Source organism: Alosa alosa, chromosome 13 (assembly GCF_017589495.1).
Source record: "Alosa alosa isolate M-15738 ecotype Scorff River chromosome 13, AALO_Geno_1.1, whole genome shotgun sequence".
In the NCBI taxonomy this organism is placed as follows: Eukaryota; Metazoa; Chordata; class Actinopteri; order Clupeiformes; family Clupeidae; genus Alosa; species Alosa alosa.
The window spans coordinates 11,173,316-11,191,854 of record NC_063201.1 but is presented as its reverse complement, the minus strand read 5'-3'; the positions used below and the strand labels follow the sequence as shown (position 1 = coordinate 11,191,854).

At 42.5% G+C, this 18,539-nt stretch overlaps 1 protein-coding gene across 1 annotated transcript in view; it reads left to right on the top strand.

Moving 5' to 3' along the window:
* The window catches only part of adcy3a (adenylate cyclase 3a), a 38,442-nt gene that overhangs the window by 15,747 nt on the left and 4,156 nt on the right, over positions 1 to 18,539 (top strand). Inside the window, exons 5-17 of the mRNA XM_048260155.1 lie at positions 365 to 492; positions 1,941 to 2,099; positions 2,386 to 2,551; positions 3,093 to 3,212; positions 3,536 to 3,678; positions 3,905 to 4,066; positions 4,608 to 4,695; positions 7,772 to 7,888; positions 8,309 to 8,598; positions 8,906 to 8,987; positions 9,644 to 9,802; positions 17,183 to 17,329; positions 17,850 to 17,966. Coding sequence (XP_048116112.1) covers positions 365 to 492; positions 1,941 to 2,099; positions 2,386 to 2,551; positions 3,093 to 3,212; positions 3,536 to 3,678; positions 3,905 to 4,066; positions 4,608 to 4,695; positions 7,772 to 7,888; positions 8,309 to 8,598; positions 8,906 to 8,987; positions 9,644 to 9,802; positions 17,183 to 17,329; positions 17,850 to 17,966 — 1,878 coding nt within the window. The remainder of the gene's footprint in view (positions 1 to 364; positions 493 to 1,940; positions 2,100 to 2,385; positions 2,552 to 3,092; positions 3,213 to 3,535; positions 3,679 to 3,904; positions 4,067 to 4,607; positions 4,696 to 7,771; positions 7,889 to 8,308; positions 8,599 to 8,905; positions 8,988 to 9,643; positions 9,803 to 17,182; positions 17,330 to 17,849; positions 17,967 to 18,539) is intronic.

Here is an 18,539-nt window from a genome sequence, read left to right as displayed (position 1 = left end):
CCAAGTTAGAAAAATTTGCTTAACGCACTGGCAGACAAATTTGCTTGTTTTAATGATGAGACATCTAAATTAAGTCAAATGATTTTACAAGAAAGCGCTATAAGTGTCTTTATAATGAAAACAGTAACAACTAGATTTTTTGATGTAAATATAAGATTAATACTTTAATACTAAGATTAAAACACTTGGTTAGATTTTATTAGATAAGCAGTTTTTGCAGTGTAGCCTATAAGCAGTCACAAATCTTTTTGATTTACTGACCATTTGTAAATGTATTTATCTGCGTGTCTGTCTGTGTCTTTGTTTGCATCTGTGTGTGTGTGAATTCTCTCCCTTTTCTCTGTCTCTTGTCTTGCTCTTGCAGAAATACCACCAGCTGAGAATTAAAATCCTTGGTGACTGTTACTACTGCATCTGTGGGCTCCCAGATTACCGTGACGACCATGCTGCCTGCTCCATCATGATGGGCTTGGCTATGGTGGAGGCCATTTCGTGAGTTTTCGCCCTCACAACAACACTGGTCATTTCCGAGATCTCGCAATGGATACCCCATGCACCTGTCATGCGCATGAGTCATGTTCAGAGTTGGGTGTAACACGTTACAAAGTAACACGTTACTGTAATCACGTTGCATTTGTCAGTAACGAGTAGTCTGACATCAATCATACCACAAATTGCCTCCAAAAAGATTTCAGGGCATTATACAAGCAAGGACTGCCACTGGTTTCAGTGTGAACAAGAGTATCCAGTATTAATGACAGAAGGTGCGTAACTCACAAGCACATAAGAGGGGCAGCCGTGGCCTACTGGTTAGCACTTCGGACTTGTAACCGGAGGGTTGCAGGTTCGAGCCCCGACCAGTGGGAACGGCTGAAGTGCCCTTGAGCAAGGCACCTAACCCCTCACTGCTCCCCGAGCGCCGCTGTTGTTGCAGGCAGCTCACTGCGCCGGGATTAGTGTGTGCTTCTGTTCACTGTGTGAGTGTGTTTCACTAATTCACGGATTGGGATAAATGCAGAGACCAAATTTCCCTCACGGGATCAAAAGAGTGTATATACTTATACTTATACTTATATTTCACTGAAAGCAGTTCAATGTTCTGCAAGTTGTGTGCAGGTCACCATTTAACATTGTGAGGGAGGGTGCACGAGTTGGGCAGAGCTTTTCCATAAAGCAGTTTGAATTTGCCCAATTTTTAAAAGCAGCACTGAGGTGCCATGTTTGTGAACTTGAAGGCATCTTTCAGTAAGACAGAGCAATGATCAGCTATATGTAAGAAATGCCTGGTACAACGCAACCTAATGTTTCAAACAACGTCATTACCGGTAATTAAATAATAAATAAAAGGGGACGGTATCAACAGTGTCCATAGAAACATTTCAATGCAGTAACACAAAAGTAATGTAAGGCGTTACTTTCCATAGAGAGTAAAGAAGTAATGTAAGGGATTACATTTTTTACAGTAATAAATTAATTAATACAATTTTAATTTGATACATTACTTTTTTGAGTAACGACCCCAACATGACTATTGGCCCACAGTGAGACGGTCAGAGGGAGGTGTTCGTACTGCAGAGCATGTTGCCCTGGAGACAAGTAGAATCCTCTGCTCTTGGTTATCACCAATTCAGATAATTAAGGCACTAAGAATAATGATGATCTCTTATGTCAGAGGCAGGAGAGAGTTATTTTGTGGTTCTGTATATCAGAGAAATGTTTGGCAGTGTGAATAACCTGCTAGTTTTGAGCACACTTCCAAAGTGGTAACATACTGTATGTGTGAAAGGCAGTCACACTTCAGATGTGAGACCCTGACTGACTGCCGAGAGGTGTTTTGTTCTGTTGGGATGGCGACGTTAACTTTCTGCAGAGTGACTGCTGAGAGGTGTTCTGCTCTGTTGTGATGGCAGCTTTGTCTTTCTCTCGTATCTCTCTGGCAGGTACGTGCGTGAGAAGACACAGACAGACGTGGACATGCGCGTGGGGGTCCACTCGGGGACGGTGCTGGGTGGTGTCCTGGGGCAAAAGCGCTGGCAGTATGACGTCTGGTCGACGGACGTCACGGTGGCCAACAAGATGGAGGCCGGAGGAATACCAGGGTGAGTAGGAAGATGGCTTTTTCATGTGTGATTACCTACACAAATGTTAGTTAGATATCATCTCTATACACTGTAGGGTCATGGAACAGAATATTTTCTATCATAATATTTGTATTGAAGGCCATCCATGTTTAGTAGAATGCCAATACATGTTTTAGAAGACTTACAAATATGTGCTTGAATGTAAACCAGTCCAACTGTCTTACATGTTCAATTGTGATAATAATCAGCCTTTTGAAAAGTTGATTTTCGTGTGTGTGTGTGTGTGTTTATCCCTCCATGTCAGGCGCGTGCACATCTCCCAGAGCACCCTGGAGTGTCTGCACGGTGAGTTCGACGTGGAGCCAGGCAACGGCGGCGACCGCTGCGAGTACCTGAAGGAGCGCGGCATCGAGACCTACCTGGTAGTGGTACCCAAAGGGCCACTGGGCAAGAACGGCATCAACGGAGTGGTGAGCTCCACTGACACGTAAACACACCTGAAAATGACCACTGTACACACTGATCACTCACTCCAGAAAAAAACAAAGCACACAAGAAAAGAAAGTCCTCAGTCCAGAAAATAAACAAAGCACACAAGAAAAGAAAGTCCTCACTCCAGAAAATAAACAAAGCACACAAGAAAAGAAAGTCCTCACTCCAGCAAATAAACAAAGCACACAAGAAAAGAAAGTCCTCACTCCAGAATATATAAAAAAAAGCACACAAGAAAAGAAACGCCTTACTCCAGAAAATATTGGGATGCAACTTTGGCTTTACGCTCAACATACCATAAAAAAACAAAAATATCCCACACATTAAAATAAATTTCTCACTTCAGAAAAATAATCAACTAAACAACTAATTCCAGAAACTAGACACCTCACCCCAGAGCATAACACCTGTCACAAGCTGTCTGGACAGGTTTTGTAAAAACCCTGATTGTGAATATCACCTGAGTAAAGGTGCTGACTCTACTGTAAAGGTGATGTTTCCTCTCTCCTGTGTTCACAGAAACTATCCGTCACATCGTCTAATGGCAACTCTCCGCTGCTGATTAACACCACGGAGTGCAACGGCAGCGTTAACACCACCTGCACCACACCGGAGGAGCCAGAGGAGCTGGACACAAAGGTCCCGTTTGCTCATGTCTGTCTGTCTGCCTGTCTACCTACCTACCTGCCGGTCTGTCTTTCTACCTGCCTGTATGCCTGTCTGTCTGTCTGATGTCTCTGCAACTGTTTGTCCATCTGTACCTTTCCATACCTCAGTCTGCTATCTTGGCAGATGTCTATCTATCTATCTATATCTATCTATCTATCTATCTATCTATCTATCTATCTATCTCTGCATTAGTTTGTCTGTGTATCTCTACATATCTGTCTGTTATCTGCTATCTGTCTGCCACACACACACGCACACACGCTCACACACACGCATGTGCTCTCTGTGTGTAGGTGGTTAACCCGTCGTTCCCCAACCCTCGGCGGCGTCTGCGTCTGCGGGACCTGGCAGAGAGAGTGATCGACGCCCAGGAGAACGAACAGGAGCTCAACAAGCTCCTCAACGAGGCTCTGCTGGAGAGAGAGACAGTCCAGGCGTGAGTACAGAGTGTGTGTGTGTGTGTGTGTGTGTGTATATGTGTGTGAGAGAGTGTGTGTGTGTGTGTGTGTGTGTGTGTGTCTGTTTTAGAGGAATAGAAAGATAAACAGACAGAGTGACACAAAGAGGAAGGGGGGAGGGGGTCTTATGTAGAGAGCCGTGTGTGTGTGTGTGTGTGTGTGTGTGTGAACTCTCCCTGTGATTTCCTCCATCTGTTCCCCCAGTCTGAAGGGGAAGTACACCAACCGGCTGTCTCTGCGCTTCACCGACCCAGAGCTGGAGACGCGCTTCTCCGTGGAGAAAGAGAAGCAGAGTGGCGCCGCCTTCAGCTGCTCCTGCGTCGTGCTGCTCTTCACCGCCGTCGTGGAGGCCCTCATCGACCCCGCGTGAGTCAGACATGTGCGCGCGTGCGTGCGTGCGTGTGTGTCCGATGTAGTTAGAGACAGAGAGAATCCTGCTCTTCATCATCGTTGTGTAGGCCTTCGTCGACCCAGCATGAGTCTGATGTTTGTGTGTTTGTATCTTTTTGTGTGTGTGTGTGTGTGTGTGTGTGTGTGTGTGACCGATGTATTGAAAGACAGTGAAAAAGGAGACGTAGACGTAGCCTTGTTGGCATCGATTTTAGACATGTTCTTCTTAGTTCAAATTTTCAAGTGGAATCACGCCAGGTACCGCAAGACCACCATCTTTCAATCAGGGAGACTTGAATTTCAGTGAAACCTGTTCAATGCCCTGTGGCATTAATCTGTAGCAAACACAACACTTGCGTACAGATATGATGATGTGCAAATTAGATGAGAAGCTAATTGCCATTAACTCTACTATCGTCTGATTAACTGATTGTTATTTTTGTGTGTGTGTGTGTGTGTGTGTGTGTGTGTGTGTGTGTGTGTGTGTGTGTGTGTGTGTGTGTGTGTGTGTGTGCAGGTTGATAGCAAACTACGTGACTCTGGTTGTAGGTGAGGTCCTGCTGCTCATCCTCACCATCTGCTCTCTGGCGGCCATTTTCCCACGAGTGAGTGGCCAGACACATTTATTATTAAGCTATGAGCTGCCTTTAGAGTTTGATACATTCTGGGCTGGAAGAATGCCTTTATAGTCTGTTAATGTCAATTATTACATGTAATCTTACTTAAGTGATGATTTATACTATTAATTTAATCATTGATTTGAATACCATTGATTCACTAAGTTTCCATGGTTGGAGAGTGTAATGATAGCTTACGTGTAATTTGCATTATAAATAAAATGTATTATTATTATTATTATTTTATTATTGTAATGTTAGCTGAGTATTTTCAATAAGTTACCATCGTTCAATGCGACTTCTCATTCTGCTGAGCCTGGAAGATATGGCTACCAATGCTGGACTACCAATGCAGTGTAAAGCAGTGGAGTCATTTACTTGTAAATGTACATGTAAATTAATTTGCTGATTTTTAACGGTTAAGGTAAATGTTGATAAACCATTCATCCTAATCTCTCTCACTGCTATGTTCTTATCCATTTTATGTTCTTGAATATTTTTTAATAACTTTTATATTTAAAACCATTAAGTGCACTGGATTACTTCAAACCATTGCAGACGTACGAATGTAAACCCAAAACTTTTCTGCTAATGGTGATGTCAAATTGCAACTGTATTTGCTGACGCGCAGAGACCCTTATGTAAAGTTACTGAGCTGGACGAAGGTTATGTGTTTGACAGCCATAGCCGGCAGGCGGAGGATGGCCAGTATTATGGGCTGGATGGGCCATGCAGGGGACATGCTCCTCTCACCAGTCTGTTTGATTTAACCTCATTAGTTCGGTCAGTGCACTTTCAATTGACTGGTACAGTCATGGACCGATATCGACTGGTACTGTCCACAGCATCCTGCCACAGCGCCAGGCCCCGGCAATAATTTCAATAGGCAGTCGTGCATGGTTAGATACCTACTCACACACACACGCACACACACATGAACAAACCCACACAGACAGGCATGGATTCACACTCACAGACACAGATATCCATAGTTACAGATGCATAATATTATATAGATAAATATATTGGGCGGAGGGACAGCCACCATGCTCTCCTAGCGCTCGATAATAGCGGTTCCCTTCATGAGGTGTCCACTTACAGTCCAGCTGCCCATTATTGTCTGCCTGGAGCAGTGGAGCCCAGCCGGGTCATACAGAAAGCCCCTGCTCACGTGCCTCTGGTACCATAGCCAGGCATATGGCTACATACATGGAACAGATACACTCCTAGTCAAGTCAAGTTTATTTATATAGCACATTTCATACACAGAGGTCATGTGCTTTACATAAACAAAAGCAAACAGTACAAATAAAAGCACAGAAAGGCAATAGTCTAAAAAGTTTAAAAAGATCATAATAAAATAAGATAAGATAAGATCCTAACCTAACCTGGTCTGATCTGGACGATATGTTCCTGGGTATGCTGTTATGTAGTAGAGTTGCTGGACATAAACCTCAAAGATGGTGGCTTCGGGTCCTTTTTGTAGGCGAGTTATATAACTTTTAACTTAAAAATTCAGTAAAGAAAGTCAAAGAGGCACTGCTGTTTGGTGTTCCGCTGTTTGAGCTAATCCCATTTTTACACCTCAATAACACAACTTCTTTAAATTGAAGTGGATGAGTAATTCAATTTCAATTCAATTCAACTTTATTTCGCCATACGTACAGAGATACTAGGAATTGGATTTGGTCTTCTCCATCCAGGCAACACAAAGTGCAACAGAAAGACAAAAACAAAGGCAAAAAAACACAATACAAAGACAGACAGAACCATTATGAACGATACATTAATAGGAATGTAAATAGTGCTGTGTTAAATAAAAATAAAGTGCAATGAAGTCCAAGTTTAAGAGTTATTTAGGAGGGCTGTTGCCTGGGGGGAAAAACTGTGGCAGTGGCGTGATGTTTTGGGCAGAAAATCCCTTTACCGCTTTCCAGAGGGGAGAAGATTAAACAGACTATTGGCAGGATGAGAGGGGTCGGCCACAATCTCCACAGGTCTGTTAATGGACCTGGTGCTGTACAGGTCCATGATTGGGTGAAGGGGGCAGCCGATGATGCGCTCTGCTGCCCGGACGACTCTTTGTAGCTTGGCCTTTGCACGGGCTGACGCAGAGGCAAACGAGACCGTGAGGGAGGATGTTAGCACACTCTCAATGACCGCTCTGTAGAACTGTACCAAGATGGGGGGACTGCTTCTTTCAGGCGGAGGAGGAAAAACAGGTGCTGCTGGCCTTTCTTCACTAGTTGGGAGATGCTATTGTCCTTTCTTCACTAGTTGGGAGATGCTATTGTCCTTTCTTCACTAGTTGGGAGATGCTATTGTCCCATTTGAGTGTGTTGGTGATGGTTGTGCCCAGGAACTTAAAGTCCTCTACCACAGTAACGGATGAGTTGTTAATGACCAGAGGAGGATGAGTCGGGGGCTTTTTGCGGAAGTCCACTATCATCTCCACTGTTTTGTTGATGTTAGCTCCAGGTTACTGACTGCACACCAGGACTCCAGGAAACTGACCTCTCTGTGGTAGGCTGACTCATCGTTGTTGAAGATGAGGCCTATTATGGTGGTGTCGTCTGCATATTTGATGGTTTTGACAGAAGGGTCTCCAGAGGTGCTGTCATTGGTGTACAGGGAGAAGAGCAGGGGGGACAGCACACAGCCCTGGGGGGCACCGGAGTGCTGTTGGTGAGGAAGTCTGTAATCCATGAGCAGAGGAGGGGGTGAATGTTCAGATGGGTCAGTTTGCTGTGGAGGAGGTCGGGATGATGGTGTTAAAGGCAGAGCTGCAGGAGTTGCTTAGGTGTTCCGACTGTCCAGGTGTTGTAGAATGAAGTGAAGTGCAATGTTGATTGCATCGTCAACTGAGCGGTTGGGTCTGTATGCAAATTGAAGGGGGTCCATGAGGTGGTCGGTGGATGCTTTGAGATAAGAGAGGACCAAGCGTTCAAATGCTTTCATGACTACAGAGGTGAGGGCGACCGGTCTGACACAATATTAGCATGTGATTCAATTGTGTTTCTCTTCTTTCATTGACACACACACACACACACACACACACACACAGGTATTCCCTAAGAGGCTGGTGTCCTTCTCCACATGGATCGATCACACACGATGGGCGCGCAACACGTGGGCCATGGCAGCCATCTTTATTCTCACTTTGGCAGACATTGTGGATATGGTAAGGAGCACTAGACTACCCATCCTTTCCCTCTCATCTCTACATATAACAATGTTGCTTTGGTCATCTGAAGTCAACTCAGATTACATATCGACCCATTTCTCGCTGTTCTTCAGTATAGGATGCTCATCTGCTGTGTAAGAGATTGCGAATAATGCTACCTGACGTGTGTTCTCATAAGATATCTTGCAGTTGAGATCAGTTGAAGTTGTAGGTACAATATCCATCAGAGTAAAATATAAATATATCGTGTCTCCCACACATTAGCATTTTTCTTGTGACTTGTGGCAGAATCCAAATAGAATTGAGAGCATCTGCACCACATTTGAGTGACATCCTTAATTCATTCTAGTGGGCATCGATGTAGTGTGGGGTGTGATGCCATCTCTCCTGTCTCTTTCCTTCTCCTCCTCTGTGCAGCTCAGCTGTCTGCCATCTCCCAGGAACAGCTCCACCACGGCAGTGTCCGCCCCTGGTCCTGGTCCACCCCCCGCACTGGCCCCAGGGGCGGGGACCTGCCGGGAGAACCCCAAGTACTACAGCTTCATCGCCGTGTTGGCGCTCATCGCCACCACCATGCTGGTGCAGGTCAGCCACATGGTCAAGCTCACGCTCATGCTGCTCATCACCGCGGCCACCGGCGTGGTCAACATCTACGGCTGGAGCGACATCTTCGATCAGTACGACAAGGCCCGCTTCAAGGAGTACAGGTCAGCAATGACATGACAGGACAGGACAGGAGCTCTGTTTTTTGAAGGGAATTTCTTTTAGAATTGACAATAGAATGCCCAGATAAATAGTTAAGCCAGAACAAATGGACATTCTCCTGTCTGTATTTTGTCTGTAAATTACAATTCGGGTACTAGTTAAAGATGGGTTTATATTCTTTTGAACTTCACTTCAGCTTCTTACTAAAATGGCCATATTGCTGTGGGAAGAAGGACTGTGTGTGTGTGTGTGTGTGTGTGTGTGTGTGTGTGCGCTTTTATTAATAACTAGATGTAATTTTCCTCTCAGCTTTGAGCAGGTACCGTCCAAGTACAATATGACTGTGATGATCTTCATCATGATGGTCAGCTTCTACTGCTTTGCCCGACACGTACGTCTCAACTCCTCTTCCTCGCTTGTTCTCTCACACCTGTTCATCTTCTCTTGCCATCCCCTCCACTACCCCCCATCTGATTCTGCCCCGCCAGCTCTCCATGTCCTCCAACTCCACTTCACATCACTTTTCAAATATACACAGGAGAGGTATTCAATTCCTTGTACTGTAGGTAGGGGGATTTCCCACAGGGCCCAATCAACTGCCAAGCCTATTTAACATTAGGCCTACACAACATGACACAGGATACAACAATGCACAATTGACTGGCAGCAGTCGCAAACGCACCACATGTTGTAGCCAAGGACATGGTACCACATGCTCAACCATAGAACCAAATTAGCAAATAAGCAATAAGCAAAAGCCCAAAAAATTTTTTTTTTTTTTTTTTAATGCTAATCATTCTAATGAGTGCAAAGCCATTCTTATTTTTTTTTTTTTATTATTATAATCACTATGATTACTAGACACACTCCTTACCCATGCAAACTGTACAATGCCATATTAATGGGATTAACGAGTGCTTTTGGAGAACAAGGGTACAAGAGTGAATAATTGGACATATGGCACTAAATATACACGAGTGAATAATTGGACATGGCACAAAATTTGAACTGCATAAAATGAGTTGACTACCGCCCCCTGTTGTTCAGGTGGAGAAGCTGGCACGCACGCTGTTCCTGTGGAAGATCGAGGTGCACGAGCAGAAGGAGAAGGTGTACGAGATGCGGCGCTGGAATGAGGCCCTCGTCACCAACATGCTGCCCGAGCACGTGGCCCGACACTTCCTGGGCTCCAAGAAGAGAGATGAGGTGAGCGCCCGTCCAACCCGTTTCCATTTGCCTCCAGAGCTACCTGGTAAAAAAGTCGCTGGCTTGATTAGGGGTTTGCACCGACGTCACGTTCTGGCCGGTAACTATGGTAACCCAGCACGCGCGGCCATATTGGCGATACTCAGTGAATGAAGTACAATGGAGTATTATGCACTTTGGATATCTTACGTGATTCTAGCGTGTCTAAACAATAGAAAAGCTCATCAAAATGCGTCTAAGATGCAAAGGCATATAGGGCAGGACTTGGACCACAAGAAAAGGCGCGATATTTTGAGAAATTACGGATTATTGGCAGCGCAGATCCATATGAGTTGGGTGAGGGAGACGAAGTAACAAGTTCAACCACAACCAGAACCAGAACCCTTCCTCTGATAACTTCTGGCATTATTGGCCCTTCTCCCTGGTTTTTTAATAACTTTTGGAAGTCGATACCTACACCAGATGTTTTTCTCAGTCTGACCTATTGGTACAACCTAAAACACGGCAATAATTAACCATTTTCCTTGACGATGTTAGGGATTTACTTCAGTGCCTAATGCTTTCTAATGAGGCGAGTATCTCCAATATGGCGATGTCCAGATCTGATGACACGCCGTGCAAACCCCTAATTAATGTCAAGTTGTCATGACGACATACATTGACAGGATATTTTGTCAGTTTTGTCAGTAGGTGTCATGACAAAGATGTTGGCAGGTTATGTAATTTTGCTTAATGTCAAGGTGCCATAACAAAGACTAGGTTAGGCCTACATTAAAAATTACATTTTAAAAATAATTACTTTTAACCCTTTAGCCGCCAAGGTTTAAAAAATAAATAAATTGGATTTTTACATGGAAATTTCAAAAGGCCATGGCTTGCAAGTGGTCAGAGATAAAGTCCTACTGTAAATGTGAAAATCATTGAGTATGAACAGAAGTTTATGAAGGGGGTAAATGTACTCATCTAATTTGCATATTATGACGTCACTGGATGGAAACCACCGTGAATTATGCACATTTCAGTAAATACTGGATGTTGAACATATTTGAGCAGTTTTACTTTCTTTTTTCATTTCACCCACATGACAAATGAACAGGAAAACAGTCACATGTAAACCAACAATAGTAAACTATTACTATAATCACAAACCCTACTGTATGCTACTATACAATAAAGTAGCCTGGTCAAATCAGTTCCTATCGCGGGTGACTTTGTAGTTCTTCAGAGCCCTATTTTTACAACCCCTGCTGTCTATACCCACCCATTCACGGGACACTATCATCACTATTGCCACTGGCACCTCCAGCTATGTTGGGCAGAGGGTCGAAATAAGCATGGTATGCTTAGTGGACACTGTCGCAAAGACGCCTCCATTCACAGGCGCTCCGTGACTATCAGTCAATAGACGATCGATCATATTCTCCAAAAGGCAGATATTCTCCTTCAGAATCAGAATAGGTGAATAACAGATCCAAGACTTCATCACACGTGATTTTTTTTTTTTCAACATTTGGTGTTTTTCTGCTTGAATTTGTGCAAAACTATGGCCCGCATCGCTTCCGCGTTATGGAGGAAATGCACGTCTTCTTCGTGTGTTTCTCACGTGTTTCTCACGAGCTTCCTGAAAACTTTTTAAAAAAAGGTTGATCTTTAATCGAAGCTCTGGGTGTCTGCCAACTAGTGGTCAAGAGTACAAATGAGATTTTACACTGTACTCGGGTCTATCGTCTGTTTTATTCAGTAATGACGCTTGTAGTCTGAGCGAATTAGGGTTGAAGGTGGAAGTAAATACAGCAAAAGGATATTTGGTATCAATCGAACCGTAATTTTATGTAGATTAAGAATTTCAGGTGCCTACAGCGCAGATTTGTACCAGAAAAAAGATATACAACTTTGAATGGACCATGGTATAATGATTATTTGGCCAAAATCGTATATGATCACATATAGATATTAGCTGATATCTCCCATACTGGTAAAAGGATCTTTACCAAACTTGATGTACTTACCGGTACTCACCATAAGTTCTTGATGAAATTAGTAGGTGTTTATTGTCTTGGGGTCAAAGGTCAAGGTCACGTGAGGTCATACTTGACAAGCAATGTTTGTGTTATACCTCTCAAGCAGATTGAAGGATCCTCATTAAACCCAACACAGTTAATAAAGCCTAAATTAACTGATAAGGCATTAAAGATCATGGGATCACAGGTAGAGGTTAAAGGTCATGAGGCTATAGGTGGCTGAGGCATAGAATCAGCTATCTGAATTGACATTAAAAAAGATTAAGACATTTATTAAAGCAAAACTAACTTTATTTTCTGTATAAAAACAGTTGTTTCAAAATCCACATCTTATTTTAGTATTGTAGTAGTAGCCTCTCTGAAACCAGGGGAAATCAAAATAATTTGCTGTTTTATAAAAATGCAACATCTGTGTGAATACCTGTTTTAAAATAACTGTTTCAGTTCATAAATGATATTGGAGTAAAAAACAAAGTACTATTACATAACATTCAGTACATCAATAACAACATTGTAGTTCATTTAGACAAGCTGAATAGCAGAAGTTTTAGATTAAATCCAAACCATTTCTGTCAAACATCTGATAAACATTGTCATCTTGAGCTATTTCCTTCAACTTAAATTATAATGCCAGACAAGCAATGTAAATGTCTATGTTGATAGAATAGTGTTAGAAATATCCATCTGAAGTTGGTAGTAGGCATATAAGCAACGGCAGCAGTGGACTGATATTACCTAGGATTCTACTAGGTATTATGGTGGGTTTTCAGGATGTGAAGGGATGTAATCATGGGTTTCATAAAGGTTTATACTATTGCATGGGTTTTCATGTTTTAGAAGAATGTAGTCATTAGTGTCATAAGTCTTAATGCCACTGCATTTGCTGTGAGCAGTGTGAGGTCACTGTATCTTGTGTAGGCCAGACCAACTGTCAGAAGAGTGGGGTGAGTGGAAAAGTACTGGGGGTACTAGGATTAGAGGATCTCCTCCTTATATGGTTAAGGGAGAGGGGGTGTTATCAAGCTGGTGAGGACTGGACAGCAAGGGCGTAGGTTTGGTCTCAGCTTTGGTGGGGACACATTCACAACTCCTGTTGTCACGATACCAGTACTATTGTTTCAATACCAATAGCAAGTGAAGAATCTTGATTTCGATACTATTGCGATTTTTAAAAAATTTGATTTGGTTTGTGTGATTTGTGAGATCATTCACATCAGTGGCAATCATAGAATTTGATTGACCCTCCACACACACACATATAATTAGTGATGGTTGTCATATTTTGGAATTCATATAAACTATAAACTTATATTGTTAATTATTTGTAGTATTTTATGATCTGCATGATTACTAATAGCTAAACATATTTAGCAATTTGAATACATCATATTGATATTTAAATGATTAGGCTACACTTGTCTTTAATATCATCACATTTGTGGTGTGTAAATCTAATTGAGTGCCTGTCACTTTAAGAGGAACGTGAACTCAATTAGCTTTCAGTCTCACGGTTTTAGGCTGGTGAAAAATAGTTTTGCAAGTGCAAGGATATGTGGATTCAATTAATCATGTTTGCTATGTCATTAGATAAAATAAATGTTCAAAAAACTAACAAGTCAAAGAATTGTTTTCTGGGATGAGATCATAGAAGAGATAAGTGTCTCGCAATGTTCATTTCTATGAGTATGGAAATGCAACAGTTTATCTTTTATTTATTTGCATTGTGCAGGCTACATTCACAAATACATTAGCCTACATAAACAGAATATAGGAACAGGAAAATGTCTCGGATCCATTGTTTATTGCGACTGCAAGATTGGTAGGCTAGCCCAATTAGCCTAACAGTCAGTGATGGTGACTTCTATTCTGTGCCTATATGCGACTGTCCGTGCGGCACACCCTTAGCCTATTCAACATGACTCCTAACTTTGGTTGGAAGATTACAGAAGCTAGGTTTAGCTGTGACAGTATCCTGGGTAATATCCTAACAGCTAATGCTATTTTACACAGTAAAATCCGCATTTGAAAGCCTGGTCGCCAGTGCCAGTTTGTATGGCTAGTTATTTTGCCTAGACTGAATAATGAAAAAGCTTCGTATTTTTGGGTGGCATAGCTGATCTACAAACCACAAAAAGCGGCAAACATGTACATGCTGAAGGGCAAAGGGAATATCACAATGTTTTACTCTGGCCTTTTATGGGATAGGCTATGTATTGGCAGACAGCCCTAACTTACCATTGTCGTTGGCACACACCCGCTCGCTTGACTGCCAGTAGCCTGTGCTTTTTGACACTCTCCGTGCGTGTAGCGTGCATGTCAGATAGCCCCTAACCCCTCCCCCTCTGTTTTTCAGCAAATCATATGGCGTTTCTTGTAGCCTAATGTTGTGCTGGCTGTCGGAATGATCAGCAGCACAAATGAGTTCGCTAAAATATTGGTGTGGACAATTTTGTCATCTTAAAATATTGATTAGGACTAGTCCTTAGCGTCCCACCCTAAATCTACGCCCATGCTGGACAGGACAGGGATGAGGAGGCCACTGTGCCTTATGAGTTAGGGCCTGTCCAGCTAGGAAGAGAATAAGATAAGAAGGCCTTATTTCACCAAACTGGAAGGAACCAGAAAAACTTAGGGTTACACTATTTTACATATGTTACCTATGCATTACATAGGTTTGCATATAGTTTTATGCATGATGGGAAGATGGTTTCCACCAATGTAAGCGACCCTGCTTGGTACTGATTGGTGAAAGGTGTTGATGGAGATGCCGTGAGAGAGTGGCACTTCTCAAGGGCTGAGGAGTATAACATATAGTGTACAGTATAGCCATCCGTAGGGGAGATCTTGTCGGGGGCCCCAGCTGATGACATCTCCTCCCTATTGCTTTGATGGTTGGGCTGTACTATCATTGGAATACGGTGAATAAAGATCAACAGTCTTCGGAAAATCTTCTATCTACATTGTCTCCTTCGGACGCCTTGTTCCAGAGTGCTAAATTACTAAATAGTCAAGTGGTAATTGTTAATTGGACAATTGGATTTGGAAGTGGACATTTTCTAGCCTGGAAAATCCAGACCCTGGTAATCTAGATAGATTAAGGGTCTGGCCACGAACAAATGTAATGGCCCAACTTCGAGTGACACCAAGCATGCATTTGAAAATCTCACTGCATGCAATTGGATAACACTAGACCGATGTTTACTCTGAATTATTCCGGACTTCGACACAATTGGATAACACTATGACCAGGGTAGGAATTTCACGGCGGCCACGACGGCCATGGCCGTCGTAGCCCCTTGAGTTGGCCGTGAAGCCCCTTTGAAAATCATAGGTTTACAGGCCACGGTGGCCTTGGTGCCCCCTTATTTCAATATTCTGCTTTAAGTCCTACTAATAGCGATTTTTATTTAGCCTGTGGCCTGTCAAAATAATCTTAGCATTCACAAGCTAATTAATTTAGTCTTTTACGCCCAGTGGAGAAAGTGACAAGCGCAAAAAAAGTCGTCCAAATTCACCCATTCTTCTCAGTTGAACTACTCACGAAGTAGCCTATTCATCACACAGACATCACAAGTATCACATGAAAGAGCTTTTTCTCAGCTTTTAAACAATGTTAGCCGATAATTGCTGTGTTGAACGGTTCGCGAGAAAATAAATAATATAATTCAATTTAATCATACTCTACTGAAGGTTTTGCGTCCATGATCTCCCTACCCATTCATCTCGGTGGAATACTTCACGAACCCTTCTTTTAACACATGACAACCCATTAAATCAGAATAAACAGCAGACCTTACCGAACACAAAGGTGTAAAGCAGCCCCCTGTACAGTTAGCCGTTCCAGAGTAATCCAGTTTTGAATTTGCAGTAAATTTTGACATGCATGGATGTCTCCAAATTTGAACTTGTGTTACAATGTGTTTAAATTGTTCCACATAATTTCATAGTGGGCCAAATACAAAATAAATGTTACAAATATCGCCTAGATATTGGTAAATCAGAGGACCTGTGACCTTTGACCTCAAGACCTAAATAGTCTTGCCAGCTCTTTGACAACTTATAGTGGGTAAGTAGACCAAGTTTGATGAATATCTTTCAATTGGCTTAAGAGATATCAGCTAATCTCAAGATGTACTAACATACGTTTTTGGCCCAAAAATCATTGTGCCATGCTCCATTCAAAGCCCTATATATTTTTTTCGGTACAAATCTGCGCTGTAGGCACCACAAATTCTTAATCTACAGAAAATTACGATTCAAATTATACCAAATATGCTTTTGCTGTATTTACTTCCACCTTTGACCCTTTTCTAGGCTAATTCGCTCAGACTATTGTCGCAATATTGCGACATGGTCGGTTAGAGGGTTAAGAATGAAGAAACTCCTTCATGTTAATGACCATGTCATGGTTATGACGGTGTCATGACAGTCTTATGCATGCCTTTTTAAATAGTGTCACCAAAAGTTGTAATTACATGTTAAATACACAGTACCTAACAACAATTTATAAATGAAGTGTAGCAGCCCAAGCGGAGGGCAGAGGTGTGTTCAAATTTGGAAACATTTGGCCCATATATGGTGAACGTTTGTCTATGTTTATGAATTTGAACGCACCTCAGGCTTCAGAAAGTCATTGGACTACCACATATTTTATGATTCTAATTAGCACAGCTGGTTCTTATTACCCAGGTATTTCAGCTAATTAGTGAAATCACCTGTGTTAAATGTCCAGGTAGTGCCAAGAGGTGGTCTAAGATGCATTTGTCCACATTATGACTTTTGTAGTGTAAACGCTAATATGTTCTGATGCGTCCCGTTGTTGTGTGCCTTCTGGTTTCTCTTCTGGTTTCCTTGCGCATGCTCGCGTTGCTCACCACAGCTGCAGGGGTTGTCAAACATTCACAAACGGAGAGAGTGAAAGTCAGAGTGTCTCATGTAGCGCTCATGGCGTGTATATGAAAAGCAACTTCAAAAACTACTGGTACTTGTTTGTGAATGTCTGCAGACAATTGCTGCTGCTGTGGTAGGCTATGAGCACAGCACATGCATGACCAAAGAAACCTGGAGAAACCAGAAGGCATCGGACAATGGGAGTTCTAATGAATGTGACATTGGCAATCACAGAATTTAAACACAAGTGGTCTGCAATGTCTCTGGCTGTACACCGTGGATACATGTGTAAACAGCAATGTGGTAGACCACTTGACCCAAGACGTATTCTAAAAACATATGTAAACAGGCCCTATTATATATATGTAAGAGACCTTATGACTGAAGAGATTTTCATGATGATCACATGTGGTATACCCCGTATTTCAGGTGTGTCTTGATTTCTATCTCTCTCTGGTCTTCCATACAGGAGCTGTATAGTCAGTCTTATGATGAGATTGGCGTTATGTTCGCCTCCATCCCCAACTTCTCAGACTTCTACACAGAGGAGAGCATCAACAATGGAGGCATCGAGTGTCTGAGGTTCCTCAATGAAATCATCTCAGACTTTGACAGTGTAAGGAGCCATGTCACTTTATGCTGCTGTAACGTGTCGCATATGCCAGTGGTTCTCAAAGTGTGGTCCGGGGACCTCCAGCAGTCTGTGACCCATAGCCAAAACATAGAAATAATTTGCTTTGAACGATAAAGAGAGATATGATGATCTAAATTATAATTTGCTTGTTTTATTGGTGCAAAGTGTTAATTGTTGCCTATTGTCAATCGTGCCTTTTTCAACAATGCAGTTGGTTCCTTACATTACAGGAAGGGGTGGGATATGTGTAAATATCTGCCATATTGGCGTTACGAACTAACCCCTTACATTTCTGTGGAAGATTCTTGGATTCTTTTCTTATTATAAAGTATCTGACTACTCACTGCCTTGCACTGTGCTCTCATAGACTGTTTACAATGTACACAAAGACAATGTTATTTGTGTTGTTGGTCTGGCTATAGAAGCTTCATCGCCTTTTCTGTCATAAACACAATCACTAGTTTGTAATGTGACCTCCCCCCCCTCCCCCTTTTTCTCGCAGCTTCTAGATGAGACCCAATTTCGCTGTATCACCAAGATTAAAACCATTGGCAGCACCTACATGGCAGCATCAGGAGTCATTCCAGACAACACTAGCAATGGTTACGCCTGCATGAAGGTGAGACATATGGGCCAAAGATTCTAGAGCGGAGCTCCGCTCTAGAATCTTTGATATGGACTGGACAGAACAGAATCTCTTTGATGCCGGTGCTGGTTCTGATGCTTAATGATTGATTGATGCTGCTGATGTCAACATGTGGTAGTCATGGTTATAGTGATGGCTTGGTATGGTGTTGCCAATTATGTAAGGGATAACAGCCACCGAGATGTCCTGTTATACGGAATTAATGGACGAGGGCGAGGGGCTAAGGAGTGGCCTCCGCCCGAGTCCATTAATTCCGTATAACAGGACACCTCGAAGGCCGTTATCCTGCTTATTTTTCCCAATAATGACCAGCGTTCTATACATTATCCCGCTTATTTTCCCAATAATGACCAGCGTTCTATACATTATCCCGCTTATTTTCCCAATAATGACCAGCGTTCTATACATTATCCCGCTTATTTTCCCAATAATGACCAGCGTTCTATACATTATCCCGCTTATTTTCCCAATAATGACCAGCGTTCTATACATTATCCCGCTTATTTTCCCAATAATGACCAGCGTTCTATACATTATCCCGCTTAT